The sequence below is a fragment of the Oncorhynchus nerka genome, linkage group LG23, assembly GCF_034236695.1.
Source record: "Oncorhynchus nerka isolate Pitt River linkage group LG23, Oner_Uvic_2.0, whole genome shotgun sequence".
In the NCBI taxonomy this organism is placed as follows: Eukaryota; Metazoa; Chordata; class Actinopteri; order Salmoniformes; family Salmonidae; genus Oncorhynchus; species Oncorhynchus nerka.
Window position 1 is genome coordinate 13,452,955 of NC_088418.1, and position 22,490 is coordinate 13,475,444.

General features: G+C 41.9%; 2 protein-coding genes across 3 annotated transcripts in view; both read left to right on the top strand.

The window, feature by feature from the left end:
* The window catches only part of myo15b (myosin XVB), a 38,217-nt gene extending 28,682 nt beyond the window's left edge, over positions 1–9,535 (top strand). The window contains 6 exon segments of the mRNA XM_065007867.1: positions 1,758–1,906; positions 2,036–2,160; positions 5,601–5,734; positions 5,917–6,050; positions 6,472–6,612; positions 6,903–9,535. Of these exon segments, the coding sequence (XP_064863939.1) occupies positions 1,758–1,906; positions 2,036–2,160; positions 5,601–5,734; positions 5,917–6,050; positions 6,472–6,612; positions 6,903–6,989 (770 nt within the window). The 3' untranslated portion in view covers positions 6,990–9,535.
* Positions 9,536–18,200: 8,665 nt separating this feature from the next.
* The window catches only part of LOC115106317 (transmembrane protein 94), a 36,071-nt gene continuing 31,781 nt past the window's right edge, over positions 18,201–22,490 (top strand). For both annotated transcript variants that reach the window (XM_029628915.2, XM_029628916.2), the window contains exons 1-3: positions 18,201–18,335; positions 18,771–18,832; positions 19,179–19,464. In XM_029628915.2, coding sequence (XP_029484775.1) covers positions 19,441–19,464 — 24 coding nt within the window. In that variant the 5' untranslated portion in view covers positions 18,201–18,335; positions 18,771–18,832; positions 19,179–19,440. The remainder of the gene's footprint in view (positions 18,336–18,770; positions 18,833–19,178; positions 19,465–22,490) is intronic.

Consider the following 22,490-nt stretch of genomic DNA (forward strand, 5'->3'; position numbering starts at 1 on the left):
CGTTGTCCTGTTTGTAAGGCAGAACACTGGATCTGCGTCGCGGAAAACATATTCTTGGTCGTACTGATGGTGAGTTGACGCTGATCTTATATTCAGTAGTTCTTCTCGACTGTATGTAATGAACCCTAAGATGACCTGGGGTACTAATGTAAGAAATAACACGTAAAAAAACAAAAAACTGCATAGTTTCCTAGGAACGCGAAGCGAGGCGGCCATCTCTGTCGGCGCCGGAAGTTGACTTCTCAATCAGAGACAACTAATGACACCTGCCTCTGATTGAGAACCATACTAGGCCGAAACATAGAAATACCCAAATCGTAGAAAAACAAACATAGACTGCCCACCCCAACTCACGCCCTGACCATACTAAATACAGACAAAACAAAGGAAATAAAGGTCAGAACGTGACAGAAATACAAAAACTAGAGTACCCACCCTAGTCACACCTCGACCTAACCAAATTAGAGAATAAAAGGCTCTCTAAGGTCAGGGCGTGACAATATAACCCAAATTACTCCCCCAAACTGTTCACCTGCAACTGACTAAATATTGTTGAGACATCCATTTTGTGACCACAAAAGGCTTCCATTTTCCAATGTGATCACATAACCTATCACATTCTAATTCATTCTGATTCTAATTGTCACATGATGCCCCCCCCCATACAGAGATGAGTCATTAGGATGTCACGAATTACATTGTGTGTTTATTTATACAGTAATTATTATTCAACATGTCCTCACCTGGGATTTGAACTCACAACCTCTTGGTTCACAGCATTCCGATCTTCCTGTTACGCCTCCATGACTCTGTCAATAACTGATTTAACCTGTATTCCTACACTTTGGACTGCAAAGTAAATCTCAGCTTTGTTAAAAATAAAATAAAACAATAAAAACGATTATATTTATCATAGTGATTCAGTAGTAACATTAAAACATAATAAATCCTCCAACATTAGTCAGATTAACAGCAGTCAAATGGTATTATTTTGCTAAATGCAGAGATGTATTATAGGTAATGACTGTGTAGGGATGTTTTATAGGTAATGACTGTGTAGGGATGTTTTATAGGCAATGACTGTGTAGAGATGTATTATAGATAATGACTGTGTAGAGATGTATTATAGGTAATGAATGTGAGAGATTTTGTGGTGCAGCAGAGAGATCTCTCTTCTTCTCTCTTCATCCTGCCTTATCACAACCTCCTTCCTGCCTCTCTTCTTCTCTCTTCATCCTGCCTTATCACAACCTCCTTCCTGCCTCTCTTCTTCTCTCTTCATCCTGCCTTATCACAACCTTCTTCCTGCCTCTCTTCTTCTCTCTTCATTCTGCCTTATCACAACCTCCTTCCTGCCTCTCTTCTTCTCTCTTCATCCTGCCTTATCACAACCTCCTTCCTGCCTCTCTTCTTCTCTCTTCATCCTGCCTTATCACAACCTCCTTCCTGCCTCTCTTCTTCTCTCTTCATCCTGCCTTATCACAACCTCCTTCCTGCCTCTCTTCTTCTCTCTTCATCCTGCCTTATCACAACCTCCTTCCTGCCTCTCTTCTTCTCTCTTCATCCTGCCTTATCACAACCTTCTTCCTGCCTCTCTTCTTCTCTCTTCATCCTGCCTTATCACAACCTCCTTCCTGCCTCTCTTCTTCTCTCTTCATCCTGCCTTATCACAACCTCCTTCCTGCCTCTCTTCTTCTCTCTTCATCCTGCCTTATCACAACCTCCTTCCTGCCTCTCTTCTTCCCCTCCTCCGTCAGAGGGGATGACGCGGCCAATCCACCCTGATGAGTACCTGTTTGACTTCCTTTTGGATGACGGCTCCATTTTCCTGTCCTTCCACCGCGTCATGTGGACACACCCCCTTCACTTCGACAATGACCTGTACCTGGAGTTCCACTTCCAACAGGTACCGTAGTAACGACCCCGAGTTCTGTTATTACCATAGAAAACACCTCCAGTTATGTCAGGCCCTGTGAACAACCCTTCTGTCCCTGTAGTTCAATGAACTCCTTCTGTCCCTGTCTGTTACCTGCAGGTCCTGGGTGATTACCTGGATGGCAAACTGCTACTGCCAAGCGGTGGTGCCAATGTTGTCCAGCAGATGGCAGAGCTGGCTGTCCTGCAGCATCTGGCACAGGGTCTTACTCAAGAGCCCTCTGTGTGAGTACTAGTCTTAACCTTTAGCCTATAGCTCAGTGCTACTCACTATTTTTTGTATGGGGGCCACTTTGGGTTGAGACAATCATTCAGAGAGCCGCACAGATCTTTAAGTTATTATACTTTTTCTTCCAATATTATCCAATTATCCAATTTGAGAGCAAATTGAGAGCAATAGAGCACCTGTAATTGATTTGATGTACAGCACATCACAAATAAATACATACACACATCACATAGTCTACATCACATCTATAAGACCCATATTAAGGGTTACCTCAGTCGTTGGATGAGAGAAAATGTCCCAGCTGCTCCTTGACTGAATTCATTCATAAATGTATAGTCTGTTGTTGCTATCCTTGTGAGGCAATTCAGGTGTGCATTGGTCATCCTGTTTCTCTGTTTTTGTTTCACAATATTCATTGTTGAAAATGTTGCTTCACATGAATAAGTCCTGACAAAAAAAATGGATGTCACCTTTTACACACACTGCTTCAGAAGTGGATACTCTGTGTCTGACAAGGCTCCAGAAATGGGTAACACCTGCAGCTCCACTATCTCTCTATTCCAGCACGGTCAGGACAGAGGGCTGGGATGACTGGGGTCAGAGATGACACTATCTCACTCTCTATTCCAGCACGGTCAGAACAGAGGGCTATGATGACTGGGGTCAGAGATGACACTATCTCACTCTCTATTTCAGCACGGTCAGGACAGAGGACTGTGATGACTGGGGTCAGAGATGACACTATCTCACTCTCTAGTCAGGACAGAGGGCTGGGATGACTGGGGTCAGAGATGACACTATCTCACTCTCTATTTCAGCACGGTCAGAACAGAGGGCTGGGATGACTGGGGTCAGAGATGACACTATCTCACTCTCTATTCCAGCACGGTCAGGACAGAGGGCTGTGATGACTGGGGTCAGAGATGACACTATCTCACTCTCTATTCCAGCACGGTCAGGACAGAGAGTTGTGATGACTGGGGTCAGAGATGACACTATCTCACTCTCTATTCCAGCACGGTCAGAACAGAGGGCTGGGATGACTGGGGTCAGAGATGACACTATCTCACTCTCTATTCCAGCACGGTCAGAACAGAGGGCTGGGATGACTGGGGTCAGAGATGACACTATCTCACTCTCTATTCCAGCACGGTCAGAACAGAGGGCTGGGATGACTGGGGTCAGAGATGACACTATCTCACTCTCTATTTCAGCACGGTCAGAACAGAGGGCTGGGATGACTGGGGTCAGAGATGACACTATCTCACTCTCTATTCCAGCACGGTCAGGACAGAGAGTTGTGATGACTGGGGTCAGAGATGACACTATCTCACTCTCTATTCCAGCACGGTCAGGACAGAGGGCTGTGATGACTGGGGTCAGAGATGACACTATCTCACTCTCTATTCCAGCACGGTCAGGACAGAGGGCTGGGATGACTGGGGTCAGAGATGACACTATCTCACTCTCTATTCCAGCACGGTCAGGACAGAGGGCTGTGAAGACTGGGGTCAGAGATGACACTATCTCACTCTCTATTCCAGCACGGTCAGGACAGAGAGTTGTGATGACTGGGGTCAGAGATGACACTATCTCACTCTCTATTCCAGCACGGTCAGAACAGAGGGCTGTGATGACTGGGGTCAGAGATGACACTATCTCACTCTCTATTCCAGCACGGTCAGAACAGAGGGCTGTGATGACTGGGGTCAGAGATGACACTATCTCACTCTCTATTCCAGCACGGTCAGAACAGAGGGCTGTGATGACTGGGGTCAGAGATGACACTATCTCACTCTCTATTCCAGCACGGTCAGGACAGAGGGCTGTGATGACTGGGGTCAAAGATGACACTGGCACATGAAAGGGGTTCTCGATGAAGTTGAAAAACTCCTTGTACTCCAGGATATCCTAAACTCCAACTCCAACTCTTTCAACACACGCACAAATGCATCAAAGTGAACATGTTGCCGTATGTCTGGGTTGGATGTGGCTCTGAGTTTGGGGAAATGAACAAACTGTCTGTCAGGTATGAACAGTGTGGTGATTTTATTTTGAAATGCTGTGACCACATGCAGCATTTTGCCCAGAGTTGTAGCTTTCCCTTGGAGCTGGAGATTCACCGTGTTCAGGTGGTAGGTGATGTCTGTTAAAACAGCTTTTATATCCACTGTGGATCATCCAGCTCTGGCTCCTCTCTCCCCTTGCTCGCAACAAATTCATGGATTTGAGGGAGGAGAGAGAGCTGCTGTATTCTGTCTGGTATTCCTCCAGCAACTTGCAGAACTGCCGGTGATTCAGTGCCCTCGCAATTATCATGTCCATCACGTGCGACTTCCTGGATCAAATTCAGTCACCGTCTTTGAGTTTAACCACAAGTGCTTCCTGAGGAATGATACAATGAAATGTAACACATTCGGGAATATCCTCTCTCTTTCTCATCAGGCCTGTGAGTCCCTTCTCCTTCCCTCGCATGTTTGGGGCACCGTCAGTGCACACAGATGCCAGATTTGACCAGTCAATATTATTATCAGCAAAAAATGTAACAAAGGCTTTCAGAATATCAGCATACAATATTTTAGCTAAAGCCAAAAAACATTCTTTGACAATCTCCGTGTCTGTGAAGGCCTTCTTGTTTCTCGCGAGTATCCAAGCAATCTCATGTTGCCTCTGTCGTCTTCTCTGCAACAGTGTTAGATCTGTCCATCATTTGTTGTTGTCCTTTGAGCTGTCCTTTGAGTTGTGTTATTTTGATGTTTCTGAGGTTGCTTTGTGGCGGATATGTTGTGTCAAAGTGGGCAATGTGTGACTGGAAATGTCGCTCTAAATATTCTAGTTGAAAACAATTGACTGTCTTCTGGCAAATAAGACAAAGTGAGCTAGTCCCATCATGCAGTACAAAAAAAGACTTCTGTCCACTTCTCTTGGAACTTTTGGTGTTCTTCTTGACTCGTATCCTTCTCTTAGCCACCAGAGCCACGTTAGCTACGTTAGCTACATTAGCTAGCTGCATTTCCCCACCGCCATCTTCCTGATTTTCCTGGTTCTCCGGTGGTTATTCGTTCATAGCGGTCACATTGTTCTCCAGCTCTTCCCCCTCATTTTCATTGTCAATAGATTTACTTTTATTTTTTTACAATAAATCAATCCATGTCGAACAGACTGCAAAATTAGCTAGTAGCAAACCGATATGTGTCAGTTGCTGTAGCTGAGCAGTTGTGTTCTATTTCGGCAAACGTTCTATTTCGGCCTTTCTGTTCAACAGCTGCGTTTTACAGCCATCTATCTGCCATCCAGGGAAAATCAGAAAATCACCGCGAGCCTCGCAATGAGTAACACTGTCTTAGCCCCTACACTCAGCAGCCCTCACTGTGAGCCATACAGTTGTTTTCAAACCAGACATAAGTGATAGTTCTCTCTCTTCTGTCCCTGTCAGGCCTGAACTGAAGGAGTACCTCCCCCGACAGGAAGGGGGCAGCACCAACCTGGAGCAGATCCACTCTATTTCCCTCAGAGAGAGAACCACCATGCTGTCCCTCAGCCCCCACGACGCCAAAGCACGCTTACTCGGTGAGGCACCAACACACACACACACAGCACACACACACATGTTTAATACTTTTATTTTGGCCTTGGTTGTGTAAAGCACTTTGTGATAAATGTATTTGCAAATATATTTAGATTCACTATATCTACAGTATAATGCTGTATGAGTACAATTATATTGATTGATTTGCTGCCTCTATCCCCAGAGTGCCTGAGCTCCCTACCTCTGTTCGGCTCTAATATCTTCCTGGCTCAGAAGGTCAGCCATCGCAGCTGCCCCTCGCCCTGCCTGGTGGCTGTCAACCAAGAGGAAGTGTTGTTCTGCCATCCCAAAACACAGGTAATGAATTTACATCCCAGAAACACTGTTGTGTGTGGAGGGACACCCCACACGTACATAATGTGCGGCAGGGTAGCCTAGTGGCTAGTGTGTTGGACTAGTAACCGGAAGGTCGCAAGTTCAAACCCTCAAGCTGACAAGGTACAAATCTGTCGTTCTGCCCCTGAACAGGCAGTTAACCCACTGTTCCTAGGCCATCATTGTAAATAAGAATTTGTTCTTAACTGACTTGCCTAGTTAAATAAAGGTAAAATTAAAAAATAAATGTAGGCATAGTGTTTCGGGAATTATGAGTGAACTGATTGATCACGATGGATTTTATGGATCTGTGGCTTTGAAAGATGTCTGCTATTATTAATGTTTTAATCATTTCTAGTTCGCATCTACAAATGCTCTCTAATAATTTTCCTGTGTTATTCAGGAGCGGGCGTTTGTGATCCCGTTGGTGGAAGTGCAGTCACTGAGCTTGGTCAAATCCAAGCAGGACAAGAAGGTGCCAGGAGTGGAGATCAAATACGGCAACCCAGGACGCCCAAAAACCATCACCGTCCACCTCAAGCAGGTGAAGTACAACTCAGTACACAGTAGGCTATGACAGTGCGGTGGTCACCAACCCCCAGTCCCGTGTAGAGATACATGGAGTGCAGAATTTAGTTGGAGCTTTCCAGGACAACAGGTTGGTGACCACTGGTGTATGGGTTAGTTGTGTAAGCTGTGAGGTTAGACAGTAGAAGGGACAACGCACGTTAGAGATGCAACCTGAACGCTACTCAATAGTGTGTGTGTGTGTGTGTGTGTGTGTGTGTGTGTGTGTGTGTGTGTGTGTGTGTGTGTGTGTTCTCTGCCCTACAGGCCAAGGAGTTGTGCCACATCATTGCTGTCATTATGGAGAAGCTGGTACAACCACCCATCGATAGTTCTGTCTCTAGCCGCAACTAGTAGATACGCGCACACCCGCACACACACACACACACACACACACACACACACACACACACACACACACACACACACACACACACACACACACACACTCTTAGAGAGGGAGCCTGCTGATACCCTCAGCCTAGATGTCTTAGGATCAGCCTATTGATTAACGGGCCTGCACTGATGATTATCAAAACAGATCAATGCCTTCATATTTTTATCTACAACATTTAGTTGTACTATGAGTACCAATGAATGTCCACATTTTTAATTCCTTTGTACGTGTTTATATAACCAATGTATCAATGTGAAGATTATTTGCAATAAATGTTTGTGTAATTTAAGGCCAGGCACCACACCCTCACAGGGTTATTTTTTCCCCCTTAATCAATATAGCAATTCACTTTTACCAGTTGAATGCAGACACAATTATATAATATTTTTTTGTATTACAATTCTTCTGAAATATTTGGTTTAAATATGCAAATGACGCAATATCTAATTAAATGGCCACATATTTTCATATCATGCAAATCTAATTTTCTGGACACCGGATAAAGTCAGTCTAAATATTTTGGTTTAATTTTGTTAAGACACTCCATGACCGGACTTGTCCAGAGCAGATTGTGGATAAATACTTGTTATCTTTCTATCTGTGAAATACTAGACACGCACATAAAAATGCATTTTTGGCGCATTTTTCCAATGAAAATGTTATCTAGAATAAAAAATGTACAACATACAATATATGTACAAAAGTTTGTGGACACCCCTTCAAATGAGGGTATTCGGCTATTTCAGCCACACCCGTTGCTGATAGGTGTATAAAATCGAGCACACCGCCATGCAATCTCCATAGCCTAACATTGTCAGTAGAATGGCTCAGTGACTTTCAATGTGGCACGGTCATAGGATGCCACCTTTCCAACAAGTCAGTTCGTAAAATGTCTGCACTGCTAGAGCTGCCATGGTGAACTGTAAGTGCTTTTATTGTGAAGTGGAAACATCTAGGAGCAAAATTGTCTCATCCGCGAAGTGGTAGGCCACACAAGCCCACAGAATGGGACTGCCAAGTGCGGAAAAATGTAGTGATTCAGAATTGCCTGTCCTCATTTGCAACACTCACTACAGTTCCAAACTGGCTCTTGAAGCAACGTCAGCACAAGTACTGTTCGCCACAAGCTTCATGAAATGGGTTTCCATGGCCGAGCAGCTGCACACAAGCCTAAGATCACCATGCGCAATGCCAAGCGTCGGCTGGAGTGAGGTAAAGCTCAGCGCCATTGGACTCTGGAGCAGTGGAAACTAGTTCTCTGGAGTGATGAATCACGCTCCACCATCTGGCAGTCCGCCGGACGAATCTGGGTTTGGCGGATTCCAGGAGAACGCTACCTGCCTGAATGCATAGTGCCAACTGTAAAGTTTGATGGAGGAATAATGGTCTGGGGCTGTTTATCATGGTTCGGGCTACGTCCCTTAGTTCCAGTGAAGGAAAATCTTTTCAGGAAAACGCTACAGCATACAATGACATTCTAGACGATTCTGTGCCTCCAACTTTGTGACAACAGTTTGGGGAAGGCCCTTTCCTGTTTCAGCATGACAATTCCCCCATGCACAAAGCGAGGTCCATACAGAAGTGGTTTGTTGAGATCGGTGTGAAAGATCATTTGGAATGCCGACTGCGAGCCAGGCCTAATCGCACAAGGTCAGTGCCCGACCTCACTAATGCTTTTGTGGCTGAATGGAAGCAAGTCCTCTCAGCAATGTTCCAACATCTAGTGGAAATACTTCACAGAAGAGTGGAGGCTGTTAAAGCAGCGAAGGGGGGAGCAACTCCATATTAATGCCCATGATTTTGAAATGAGATGTTCGACAAGTCCACATACTTTTGGTCATGTAGTGATTCAACAATTCCTTCAGGGGAAGTCTGGAGAATATATTTAAGGATAACCACAGAATATGTTGTAAATGCAGATGCTTCGGAAGCTGAGAAAACCTAGATGTGGGAAGAGGTATTTTCAGGAAGTGTCAGTTTTAAGAACACTGAATTTGGAGGCCAAATGACTTTTTATACCCAATCACCATCTCTTCAAAGTAGGTTACTGAATATAGTCCAGTTTGTAACACTATCTATGCAATGGTCTTTTAAATTATTGGTAATTTAATGTAGTGAGTTTTGAAATTATTCATATATGTCAATTTTAAAGTGGCACTATAGTATGATAAACTAAAGAAAATGTTTTTTTTTAATCAAGTTTTAAAAAATGTTATGCTTCTTTTTTAGAAATTACTCATATTATAAAATACCAACAAATCTCAAAATGTATAAGTAGAAGCAAACATTTAATTTCAGCCTGTTGTGCCTGGCCTTAAAAATATTTTGGGGATTGATGTTCTTGTTTACTTTGTGTATAGCTATGAAAAAGCTTGATGAATAAGGTATTGTTGTTTAAATTCTATGTGAACATGTATTGCTAATAGAAAGCTATGTTAGAAAGAGATACTGTTTTCCAGCTGTGTTTAGTTTGATAGGCCTATAAAACCACAAACTGACCTGTCCCATTCTTACATAACTACAGTATGGAAACAACTTCTAGCCCAGAAGCCTACAGTAGGCCTGGCAATCCTGGAATCTTTGTAGGCTACTGGTAGGTTCTAATTTCTGGTACAATAATCCAGACCAGTGGAGGCTGCTGAGGGGAGGACGACTCATAAGAATGGCTGGAATGGAGTAATGGCATCAAACCGGGGCGGCAGGGTAGCCTAGTGGTTAGTGGTTAGTAACCGGAAGGTTGCAAGTTCAAACCCTCGAGCTGACAAGGTACAAATCTGTCGTTCTGCCCCTGAACAGGCAGTTAACCCACTGTTCCTAGGCCGTCATTGAAATTCTTAACTGACTTGCCTAGTTAAATAAAGGTAAAATAAATATTTTAAAAAATGTGTTTGATGTATTTGATACTATTCTACTTATTCTGCTCTAGCCATTACAATGAGCCCGTCCTCCCAAATGAAGGTGCCACCAACCTCCTGTGTTCCAGAGAAAAATCAAGCTAGATTTATTCACCAAACTGAGTGTTGCAGCTGCAAAAGACAATCTACAGGTCACACAAGCACATAGATGTATACCTTTCTGACTAAACCCCACTTCTGACTAGACCCCCCTACTGTATGTCTAGGATGAACAACCATGAACAACCGTTCCTCTTGGTGTTATCGTGTCCCGGAGTCCAGAGCCTTCGCTCTCCTCCGGGCCTTTCCCAGGTCTTCTTATCGCTGCGCTTCCGAGTGGCGCAGCGGTCTAAGGCACTGCATCTCAATGCTAGAAGCGTCACTACAGGCACCCTGGTTTGAATCCAGGCTGTATCACAACCGGCCTTGATTGGGAGTCCGATAGGGCGGTGCACAATTGGCCCAGCGTTGTTAGGGTCTGTCCGGGGTAGGCTGTCATTATTAATAAGAATTTGTTCTTAACTGACTTGTCTAATTAAATAAAGGGTACATAAAATCAATAAAAAATCAGTCAGTCAGGCTTTGAGTTATTGGTAGTACACATTCCTACAGTCTACTGCTGTCCACTAGATAATTACACTTCTCAAACACAAAGACCTTAAACCTAACACTACTTTCAATCTCTAAGAATGTATTTAAAAAATAAACTGCATATTCATTCTAAGAGTATAAAAAAACTGTAAAGTTATAAAACAGTGATTATGGTCTATCAGAGCAAACCCCAGACACATGGCTCCTATTCAACCCTCACATGCTGACCACACAGCGCGAGCGCGACCATTGCAAAATACATTTACACATACAAGTTAGTCAATCATTGCACCCACACTGCGCGCTAAAAATAGAACTTGGTTCTGTTTGTGATGCTTGATGCGCTGCAAGTCCCGCCTCTCCCATATCCTCATTGGCTTTTAGCAGCGTATACCCATGTGGGTGGTTGAAAGATGAACTGAGGTCCACAGTCCAGTCCAGTTAGAGGTGGTAATGCACCTTGAAGTTGGTTGCCAACCGCCATATGAAGTCCAAAGAAGAAGAAGAAGACCCTAAGGAGGGGAGATTACTAGAAACTAACTTGGTTTCCCCTTTTATCTGTGGTTTAATAGTCGGAGTAGAGGACCTTGTGCATTTCAGGTGACAAAACAACCTAATGTTTATATCCCAGGACAAAATATCTAGCAACAGCAAGCTAGCTAGTTAAATTGCTATACATGTTTAATGCTTTTTGACCTGTCCCCAAATTAATGTAGTTGGTTCAGAGTTCGTTTTGATATTTCAACCTGTGTGTCCTGATCGGGTCTAGTTTGGGTGGACAAAATCAACAGGCGCTCGAGCGGTCTTATGTTATGTTATGGAATCATTCTTACACTCAGAGACAGGCCCCCTTTATCTCAGCACAAACACAATGCACATAGATCATCCCATCTAACCCATAACATGATAATTACTACTGCTAGGCTAATTATACAATTATAAACAGATTACAACAGGCACAAGTCAAATGGTCTCACAATAAACCAAAGGTCATTAGTCACATGCACAGGAAACAATGAAATGCTCTCCTCTACAGTTTATTGGTCACATGCACAGGGTACAGTGTAAACAGTACAATGAAACGCTCTCCTCAACAGGGCAGTACACTCTATCATTACATTTGAGTAATTAGTAATCTCTTACATTTTTGTGCTTTTTCCCAGTGGGATTAGAATCCATAACCCTGGTGTTGCAAACACCATACCCTATCAACTGAGCCACACAGGATCCAGAAATCCTCACACACAAAAAAGTAAAAGTTTTGTTTTGTTTGTTTTATTGACGGGCTCATTATTAGTGGGCTCATTATTTACTGCCACAACAGGTCTGGTTTGTGGCAGAGAAGCTGTGTCTCTTTAAGATATCCAAAGTTCACACACCTTGCACAGTATTCACAATTTGCTACCTTAATATTAAATCTAAGAGTTTCAGTTTGATTCCACCCCCCCCTCCCCCCCATAGATCTACTTGACATTGTAAAAGTGAAATAAAATTACAGAACATTTTCCAAATGAATAAAAGACTAAGATGTCTTGATGTCGTCACACCTCAGAGTTAAACAACCTCTTAGATGAGCGGTTCTGGTTCTGACTGACGTTGGTGTACAAAGCGCTCTGAACCCTGTAGGGTCCAGCGCCTTATAATGCCAAAAAGCCTAATCGCTCTGCTCAATTACATTCAAGGGGATTTATTAGCATTGGAAACATTGCCAAAGCAAGTGAAATGGATAAACAAAAGTGAAATAAACAATAAAAATATTACACTCATACAAGTTCAAGTACAAAAGGGAAAATAAAAAACATAAATATGGGTTGTATTTACAATGGTGTTTGTTCTTCACTGGTTGCCCTTTTCTTGTGGCAACAGGTCACAAATCTTGCTGCTGTGATGGCACACGGTGGTATTTCACCCAGTAAATATGGGAGTTTATCAAAATTGGATATGTTTTCAAATAATTTTGGGGTCTGTGTAATCTGAGGGAAATATGTCTCTCTAATATGGTCATACATTTGACAGAAGGTTAGGAAGTGCAGGTCAGTTTCCACCTCAGTTTGTGGACTGTCTGCACATAGCCTGTCTTCTCTTGAGAGCAAGGTCTGCCTTTGGCGGCCTCTCTCAATAGCAAGGCTATGCTCACTGAGTCTGTACATAGCCAAAGCTTTCCTTAAGTTTGTGTCAGTCACAGTGGTCAGGTATTCTGCCACTGTGTACTCTCTGTTTAGGGAATCACCTCAGAATTATACTTTTTTTTGTTTGCACTTTTGTAGCTTGAAAATGACTATATTGTCATAATGAGTGAGATAAGTGATACAGTACCACTTGACATCCAGTTCTTATACATTGTAGTAATAACCTTTGTAGTAACCTTGTGATTACTACAATAGCAACATTGTTGTTACCTAGGACTTTGTAAACTCATTTATAATTCCATAATAATGCAGTCTTTACAAAAGTGGAATAAGGAACAGTCACTATACCTCTTGTACAGTAGTTACAAAAACTCAGCTCATTGCTTTGCAATTAAAATACAATTACCAGAGTATGACTGTATGCAACGACATGCAAATAAAATGTTGATCCAAAAGTAATTACAGTTTTATTACACAGGCAAATCAAATCAAATCTTATTGGTCACATACACGTGTTTAGCAAATGTTATTGGTCAATGTTATTGGTCACATACACATGTTTAGCAGATGTTATTGGTCACATACACATGTTTAGCAGATGTTATTGGTCACATACACATGGTTAGCAGATGTTATTGGTCACATACACATGGTTAGCAGATGTTATTGGTCACATACACATGTTTAGCAGATGTTATTGGTCACATACACATGTTTAGCAGATGTTATTGGTCACATACACATGTTTAGCAGATGTTATTGGTCACATACACATGGTTAGCAGATGTTATTGTGAGTGTAGCAAAATGCTTGTGCTTCTAGTTCAGACAGTGCAGCAATATCTAACAAGTAATATCTAACAAGTAATATCTAACAGGTAATATCTAACAGGTAGTATCTAACAAGTAGTATCTAACAGGTAGTATCTAACAGGTAATATCTAACAGGTAATATCTAACAGGTAATATCTAACAGGTAATATCTAACAGGTAGTATCTAACAGGTAATATCTAACAGGTAATATCTAACAGGTAGTATCTAACAGGTAGTATCTAACAGGTAGTATCTAACAGGTAGTATCTAACAGGTAATATCTAACAGGTAATATCTAACAGGTAATATCTAACAGGTAATATCTAACAGGTAATATCTAACAGGTAATATCTAACAGGTAGTATCTAACATCTAACAGGTAATATCTAACAGGTAATATCTAACAGGTAGTATCTAACAGGTAGTATCTAACAGGTAGTATCTAACAGGTAGTATCTAACAGGTAATATCTAACAGGTAATATCTAACAGGTAATATCTAACAGGTAGTATCTAACAGGTAGTATCTAACAGGTAGTATCTAACAGGTAGTATCTAACAGGTAATATCTAACAGGTAATATCTAACAGGTAATATCTAACAAGTAGTATCTAACAGGTAATATCTAACAGGTAATATCTAACAGGTAATATCTAACAGGTAATATCTAACAGGTAGTATCTAACAGGTAATATCTAACAGGTAATATCTAACAGGTAATATCTAACAGGTAATATCTAACAGGTAATATCTAACAAGTAATATCTAACAAGTAATATCTAACAAGTAGTATCTAACAGGTAATATCTAACAAGTAGTATCTAACAGGTAATATCTAACAAGTAATATCTAACAAGTAGTATCTAACAGGTAATATCTAACAAGTAGTATCTAACAGGTAATATCTAACAGGTAATATCTAACAAGTAATATCTAACAATTTCACAACAAATACCTAATTACACACAAATCTAAGTAAAGGAATTAAGAATATATAAATATATGGACGAGCAATGTCAGAGCGGCAATGACCAGTAAATACATATGAGATGAGTAATGCAAGATATGTAAACATTATTAAAGTTGCATTATAAAGTAACTAGTGATCCATTTATTAAAGTGGCCAATGATTTGGGTCTGTATGTGGGCAGCAGCCCTTCCGATGACTGTTTATCAGTCTGAGATAGAAGCTGTACCTGTACTGACCTCACCTTCTGGATGATAGCGGGGTGAACAGGCAGTGGCTCGCTCAGGTGGTTGTTGTCCTTGATAATCTTTTTGGCCTTCCCGTGACATCGGGTGCTGTAGGTATCCTGGAGGGCAGGTAGTTTTCCCCCTGTGATGCGCTGTGCAGACCGCACCACCCTCTGGAGAGCCCTGCGGTTGTGGGTGTGCAGTTGCCGTATCAGGTGGTGATACAGCCGGACAGGATGCTCTTAATTGTGCATCTATAAAAGTTTGAGGGTTTTAGGTGACAAGCCAAATTTCTTCAGCCTCCTGAGGTTGAAGAGGTGCGGTTGCGCCTTCTTCACCACACTGTCTGTGTGGGTGGACCATTTCAGTTTGTCAGTGATATGGACGCCGAGGAACTTAAAAAAAAAAGTTCTACCTTCTCCAATGGTGTCCCATCGATGTGGATGGGAGGGTGCTCCCTCTGCTGTTTCTTGAACAGTTTAATGTTAGGTGTTACTGAGGCGGCAGGTAGCCTAGTGGTTAGAGTGTTGAACTTGTAACCGAAAGCTTGCAAGATTGAATCCCTGAGCTGACAAGGTACAAATCTGTCGTTCTACCCCTGAACAAGGCAGTTAACCCACTGTTCCTAGGCTGTCATTGAAAATAAGAATTTGTTCTTTTAACTGACTTGCCTAGTAAAATAAAACTGCGAATGCTTGCAGTCACAAAATATGGTTATTAAGTGTTGCAAAATATCAAAAACCTGCCTTCTTGAATCAACTACAGTCAAGGTAGGTTGAAAATCGTGTTAGTTTGTATTCTGAGTAAACTATCCCTTTTAAGAGGGTGTAGTGTGTGGTTGAAACAAGGACTCTTACCCTCAGATGGACAAAGAGGTTTGAAGTTGTTTTTGCTAAGCATCCAACTTGCTGTTTGCAACGGTTGCAAAAGGCTTTGAATTACTCTACAGTATTTTTCAGGTATCGTAAAAGGTGAACGCACCAATTTGTAAGTCGCTCTGGATAAGAGCGTCTGCTAAATGACTTAAATGTAAATGTAAATGTAAAAGGAATTGCCGCTTTCAACCTTTTCAGGGGCATGTTGAAAGAATCATACAGTATTTGAGAATTGCAACTTATTTATACTTATCTGTTCAGAATATAATTAGTTTGACTTGATTATGTACACCTGGGGCAATGGACATATAGGACAATGGAATGTTCAGATAGAAATGTATTGTGTAGATCACATATGACTGTCAGATAGATTGAAATAGTATAGGAGATGGTGTGTGCTCTATCCCTTTCATTTCTACCTTCAACATGCAGTTCAAGATACATTCCTGACATTAGTTTAAAGCAGCCAATCCAATAGCTTCAGGAAAGAAGTCCCTTCCTGAGATCTGTAATCAAACATTTTAAAAAAGTAGTTACTTTCTGAGATCTGAATTGAAATAGTTTTTAAAAAGTAGTACTTTTTGGGATATGTATTCAAATATTTGTAGTCACCTCCAAAGTAACTATTCGTTCCCAGAGAAAATAGGTACTTTCCACAAAGCCTAGTTAAAACTATAGTTATCCCAGGTCTTCTATCCATACAAAGAATCGATTATCTCTTCCTCTGAGCGAGTGAGCCCAGCTTTAGAGATAACAAATGAAACGATGACAGTCCAGCCATTGTGGTTTCATCTCGCTGTGATAGTCTCAGCTGGATTTTGAGCTCTCAACATGGAAAAAAAATGCTACAGAATTGAAAGAAGACGACTTTTCCATGGTCACAGACGGACAAAATCACTTTGTGCTTTATGCTGCTGTTGTAATGAGTCGGCACACATTTGAATGGTATCTGCGACGCTCATTGGACGTTTTAGGAGAAAATCTCAGCATTTATAATGATGTTTTACCAGAAAGGTCAATTCCAGACCTTTCTTAAACAATGCCACAATACCAGTTATTGTTTATAGCCATGTCATGAAAAATAATTACATTTGGGTATGTCTATTTAGGTGGAAATTAAAATGTTGCCCAACCATTGGTGGAAGCACTTTTGGCAGCCATTACCACTGTGAATCATTGTGAATAAGCAAAGTTTCACCAGCCATATCAGGAATATGCAAAATTATGCATTTTGCATCATCATGATGTGGCCGGTCTGTGACAGCATGGGAAGCACCATTGAGGTTCTCTACGTTTTAAAGTAGTACAATGTATTCTTCTTCTTTGGTTGATTGCGCCCAACTCGTAGCAATCCCCACCCATTTGAACACTTTAAAATGGTGGAAGCCCTCACTGGCAATGTCCATGCTAAAATGATGAGGCTTCTATCTCCATGACAACAGACACAACTCTGATATAAAGTTGTTGTTTTTTCAACGTGCATCCATTTTATATCAGTGCATTGGTAACAACCTAACCATGAAGAAACTTCTATTCAATCAACAACAAAAAAATAGCCTCATGTAGAAAATTAACAATTCAATGTTGACCAAATTCGACACGCTCTGATGGACCACCCTACAAAAGAATCCTTACTTCGTGGGCTTATTTTCATGGACCGCCTCTTCCTCTTTGGTAAAGCCAACTACGCAGTAACCTACTCACCTTTGAAAAAGATTACAGAGAGAAAACAGCTGTTAAATTCTACAACCACCTAAAAGGAAGCGATTCCCAAGCCATCACCTACAGAGAGATGAACCTGGAGAAGAATCCCCTAAGCATTCTGGTCCTGGGGCTCTGTTCACAAACACAAACAGACCCCACAGAGCCCCAGAACAGCAACACAAGTAGATCCAACCAAATCACGAGAAAAAAAAAGATAATTACTTGACACATTGGAAAGAATTAACAAAAAAACAGAGCAAACTAGAATGCTATTTGGCCCTAAACAGAGAGTACACAGTGGCAGAATACCTGACCACCGTGACTGACCCAAACTTAAGGAAAGCTTTGACTATGTACAGATACAGTGAGCATAGGCTTGCTATTGAGAAAGGCCCCCATTCTCTAGAAGACAGGCTATGTGCACACTGTCCACAAATAATTTGAAGACAACCCCAATTTTGATACTCCCATATCTACTGGGTGAAATACCAGTGTGCCATCACAGCAACAAGATTTGTGACCTGTTGCCACAAGAAAAGGGCAACCAGTGAAGAACAAACACCATTGTAAATACAACCCATGTTTATTTATTTCCCATTTTGTACTTTAACTTTTTGCACATCGTTACAACACTGTATATGGACATAATATGACATTTTTAATGTCTTTATTCTTTTGGAACTTCTGTGAGTGTAATGTTTACTGTTAATTTTTATTGTTTATTTCACTTGTGTTAATTATCTATTTCACTTGCTTGTTAACATGTGTTTCCCATGCCAATAAAGCCCCTTGAATTGAAATTGAATTGAGGATAAGTAAAACTAAAACGGTCGATTCCTGTATAGTCCGTAAAAATAGGACTTCCACCAGCCGCCCCTCCTACACACGTCAATCAAAACCCTTATCAACAAACGAGAGAATATTCCACCTATGGCAAGCCCTCCAAGAATCCCAACCTATCACAACCGTACTTCACCGCTTCCAACAAGAAATGCCACTCCTTCACGAACATGGCGTTTCACTAGTGGACTGTACACGGGCTTTTCGATATCAAATTGAGGTTTAAACGGTGTGACGAGAGACAGACCTCGTTGCAACCTGAACGTGAGTATGACATATATATTTGGCGCATTGACAGTGGTGTCATTCGCTCTGTAAATTTATTAGCGCGAGATTGCCAGTTATCGCAGGCGTCTCTTGACATCGATAAGAAAACGAACCTTGACGTTGCAAATGGCAACGCTAGCTAGCTTAGCTCGCATTAGCTAGCTGGCGATGAATCTGAAACAGTGCTTTAGCTGGCAACATTAACACGTGTTTTTGTCACACAGCATTGATAGTGGGAAGTTTTAGCTATGTGCATTGCATTCTTGTTTTTCCATGGCAGAATCTGCAGACACTACCATTGACTCCCAGTTATCTAGATGGCATGTGAAACAATAAACTCCGTATGCACACTAAAACCGGAAGTCACTATAAAAGCATCATGACATGTGGGCTGTCGTTCATCGCCTCTCTCTCTCTCTCTCTCTCCCATAGAAGACACCGTAAGTACAGGTCAAATCAGTGCAAGGAAATCCAAGGATAAGCATACGTAGAAAGTGAGTACATTAAATCTATTATACATCTGTCCGCAACGAATAGTTCTGCTTCTGACGTAGGCTCTTGTTGTGAATGGGCTGGCTATATAAGTTCATGACGTCTTTCCGTATGTGCACAGTAGTTTGCACCAGTTGCTTATTGGACCGCATTCTTACACCATGTATACATGTAGAGTAAATGGATCATACACCTTGGGTTTGGTTCCTGTACCTGTTCAGCTGAAACTGTCAGAAAGACATCCGTCTCTACCTCTTTCCCACGGACCTATAGCTAGGGTATGAAATCACTGCTATATACCAATAGTGTAATTTATCTTTCCCTTTTACTGATATCTTCCCCACACAGATCTACCCAGCCATTTGTGACTACAGTAACTAGCCTCCTCAAAAACTACATCTCCCAGCGTACCCTGCAGTGAGTCCATGTGGGCGTGCGTGGACATCCCCTCAGACTGGCAGAGCAGGCTGACATAGCGGGGCCAGTGGGTGACATTGTCCTCCAGCCGACGTTGGGGATCGAGGGGACATTCGGAGGGTGAAGGCGCTGCCTATGCTCGTCTGGTGTGTGTGTGAGACTCGGAGCATGGTGAGAGGCTGCGCTGGTTGCCATGGAGCTACAGGATAAGAAGCAGGTGAGTTTCCTAGCGCCCAGCGACGTCAGCTGGCTCCCTGAAGTGGGCTGTTTGTGAAACAGAGACTCAATAACACATGAGAAATAAAACACACAATAATGAAGCTATATACCAGGAGTACATGTAGGCTAAATTGACTAGGCATCAGGATATACTGTGTGTGTGTGTGTGTGTGTGTGTTGACTGATCCCCGCAGACCGCTCTTCCAAGGTTTTAAAAAAAAAGTTGGCCAATAAATGTAGGCTATTCATGACAGACATTGAAACCGTCTTTGGTCTGGTGTCTCAAAAGAGGAACTGGACTGTCAGCTCGTTATCATGAGCCTGTACTTTTAAAGCAGTGAGCTGAAGGTTGACAAGTGTCAGCAACCACACTATCCGCTCTCCTTCTCAGCCTCCTCCCTTTCTGTCACCCCGCTTTGCTGTGGAGTATTTTTCTCTGCTCATACAGGAGTAATAAAGGCCTAGAGTATATCGGTTCAAATAAACAGTTCCCGCTCAGCCCAGTCAAAACTGTTCGCAACTCTGGCCCCCCAATGGTGGAACAAACTCCCTCACGACGCCAGGACAGCGGAGTCAATCACCACCTTCCGGAGACACCTGAAAACCCACCTCTTTAAGGAATACCTAGGATAGGATAAAGTAATCCCTCTCACCCCCCCCCCCCCTTAAAAGATTTAGATGCACTACTGTTCCACTGGATGTCATAAGGTGAATGCACCAATTTGTAAGTCGCTCTGAATAAGAGCGTCTGCTAAATGACTTAAATGTAATGTAAATGTAATTGAATTGTGATTTGTCAGGGGGTTCTGCAGCACCCTCGGTACCATTACTTCCCACAGCTATGAATATACATGGGTTCTAACTTTTTACTTTACAATTGTACAATTTATTTTCCCTGCATATGAAAACCGAACACAAGATGATTCACACAGTGAACCTACTGTACATGATGAGCTGATGCCCACTAAGCTGTGAGGATTTTCCTACGTTATTCACAACATATTGAGCAATTATAGTCTGTAAAATGACTTTATCAAGCCAGCTGTAGATGAAACAAAGTAAATTCTCTCTTCCCTCTTTCCCTAGTTTTAGTTTGCGGCTAAAACTGTCTAGCTGGCTAGATTTAGGATATTTACTAGCCAATACCAGTGACAAACTTGGGTATGTTATCAACATATGGTAATACACAAACAATCTAGCTCACTTATTTTGCCAGCTAGAAAAAAAGGCCACAAATTAATTCAGAAATGGAGGAAGCTAACGTTAGCTGATGCCTTTTCAACAAGAAGCAGAGGAAGCTAACGTTAGCTGATGCCTCTTCAACAAGAAGCAGAGGAAGCTAACGTTAGCTGATGCCTCTTCAACAAGAAGCAGAGGAAGCTAACGTTAGCTGATGCCTCTTCAACAAGAAGCAACTGTGACAACATGGAACCTAAGATTTATTTTTAATAAAAACTTTCCCATTGAACAAAATCCACAGTCCACTCCTCAAAAGAGAGCCTGTCTCCAGGACTTCTCCAAAATGACCCCCAGATCCACAATCAGATTCATGACCAAAGCATTGCATTTCAATTTAGCCTGCAGGCAGGCTCTATTGAAAACTCGCCTGGCACCACAGACCCCATCCATCGAGCACTCCACACACACAGAGCCCAAGTGCAGACAGTAGAGGTCGACCGATTAATCGGAATGGCTGATTAATTAGGGCCGATTTCAAGTTTCAATGACAATCGGAAATCGGTATTTTCTAGGCAAGTCAGTTAAGAACACATTCTTATTTTCAATGACGGCCTAGGAACGGTGGGTTAACTGCCTCGTTCAGGGGCAGAACAACAGATTTTCACCTTGTCAGCTCGGGAGGTCCAATCTTGCAACCTTACAGTTAACTAGTCCAACGCAATAACGACCTGTCTCTCTCTCTCGTTGACTGCCTGTTACGCGAATGCAGTAAGCCAAGGTAAGTTGCTAGCTAGCATTAAACTTATCTTATAAAAAAAATAATCAATCATAATCACTAGTTAGCTACACATGGTTGATATTACTAGATATTATTTAGCGTGTCCTGCGTTGCATATAATCTGACTAATCATACAAGTATCTGACTGAGCAGTGGTAGGCAGAAGCAGGCGCGTAAACATTAATTCAAACAGCACTTTCGTGCGTTTTGCCAGCAGCTCTTCGTTGTGCGTCAAGCATTGCGCTGTTCAAGCCTATCAACTCCCGAGATGAGGCTGGTGTAACCGAAGTGAAATGGCTAGCTAGCGTCGTGTCTTTACTATCATTAACTGAAGACTTTAAAAAGTTTATCAAAGATTCTCTGTAATTAGTTACTGCGTGATCAACTAATTAATCACGTAACTAATTAACTAGGAAGTCGGGGCACCAAGGAAAAATATTCTGATTACAAAGTTATCATTTCCTAAAATAACTTTTCAGATATTTTATCTTCGAATTAATGAATTATTTACTGTACCTCACGTTAGTCTCATTTCAAACGTCGTAAATTGTTGGTTATCTGCACAAAGCCAGTCTTCACAATGAGTCATCCATACATCAATTGTCTTAAATAATGTATTTATTACTAAGTAATTCACAGAAATGCATAAACAAACAAACATGGTAAATGTGGTTACATGAAATGATAGGAGAATGTGCCCTAGTGGGCTGAACCGGCAGGGTGGCTTGTTTGACAACAGGGGGATTGGGGGTCGACTAAGAAGTCACTACAAAGTGATAGCTAATCCTTACACATGAACGCTCACTCAGTCGGGAACAATTGCAATCAATATATATATTCACGCTCAGTGTGTTGTCTTGATCACTGGTGAAAAGTACATTTATTTTTTAGAATTGTCCGTCTCTCTTGGTTGTGGTTAGAGGGGATTGTTCAGAGTGACATTCGTTATAGAATGAATGTTTCGGTGATTGTCGTTCTTCGCGTTCAATGATGCCGAATTCCTAGCTGCAGACTAGTAATCAATATCAAAGAATTGTTCTTATTCTGTTGGTATCGATAGTCTAAGA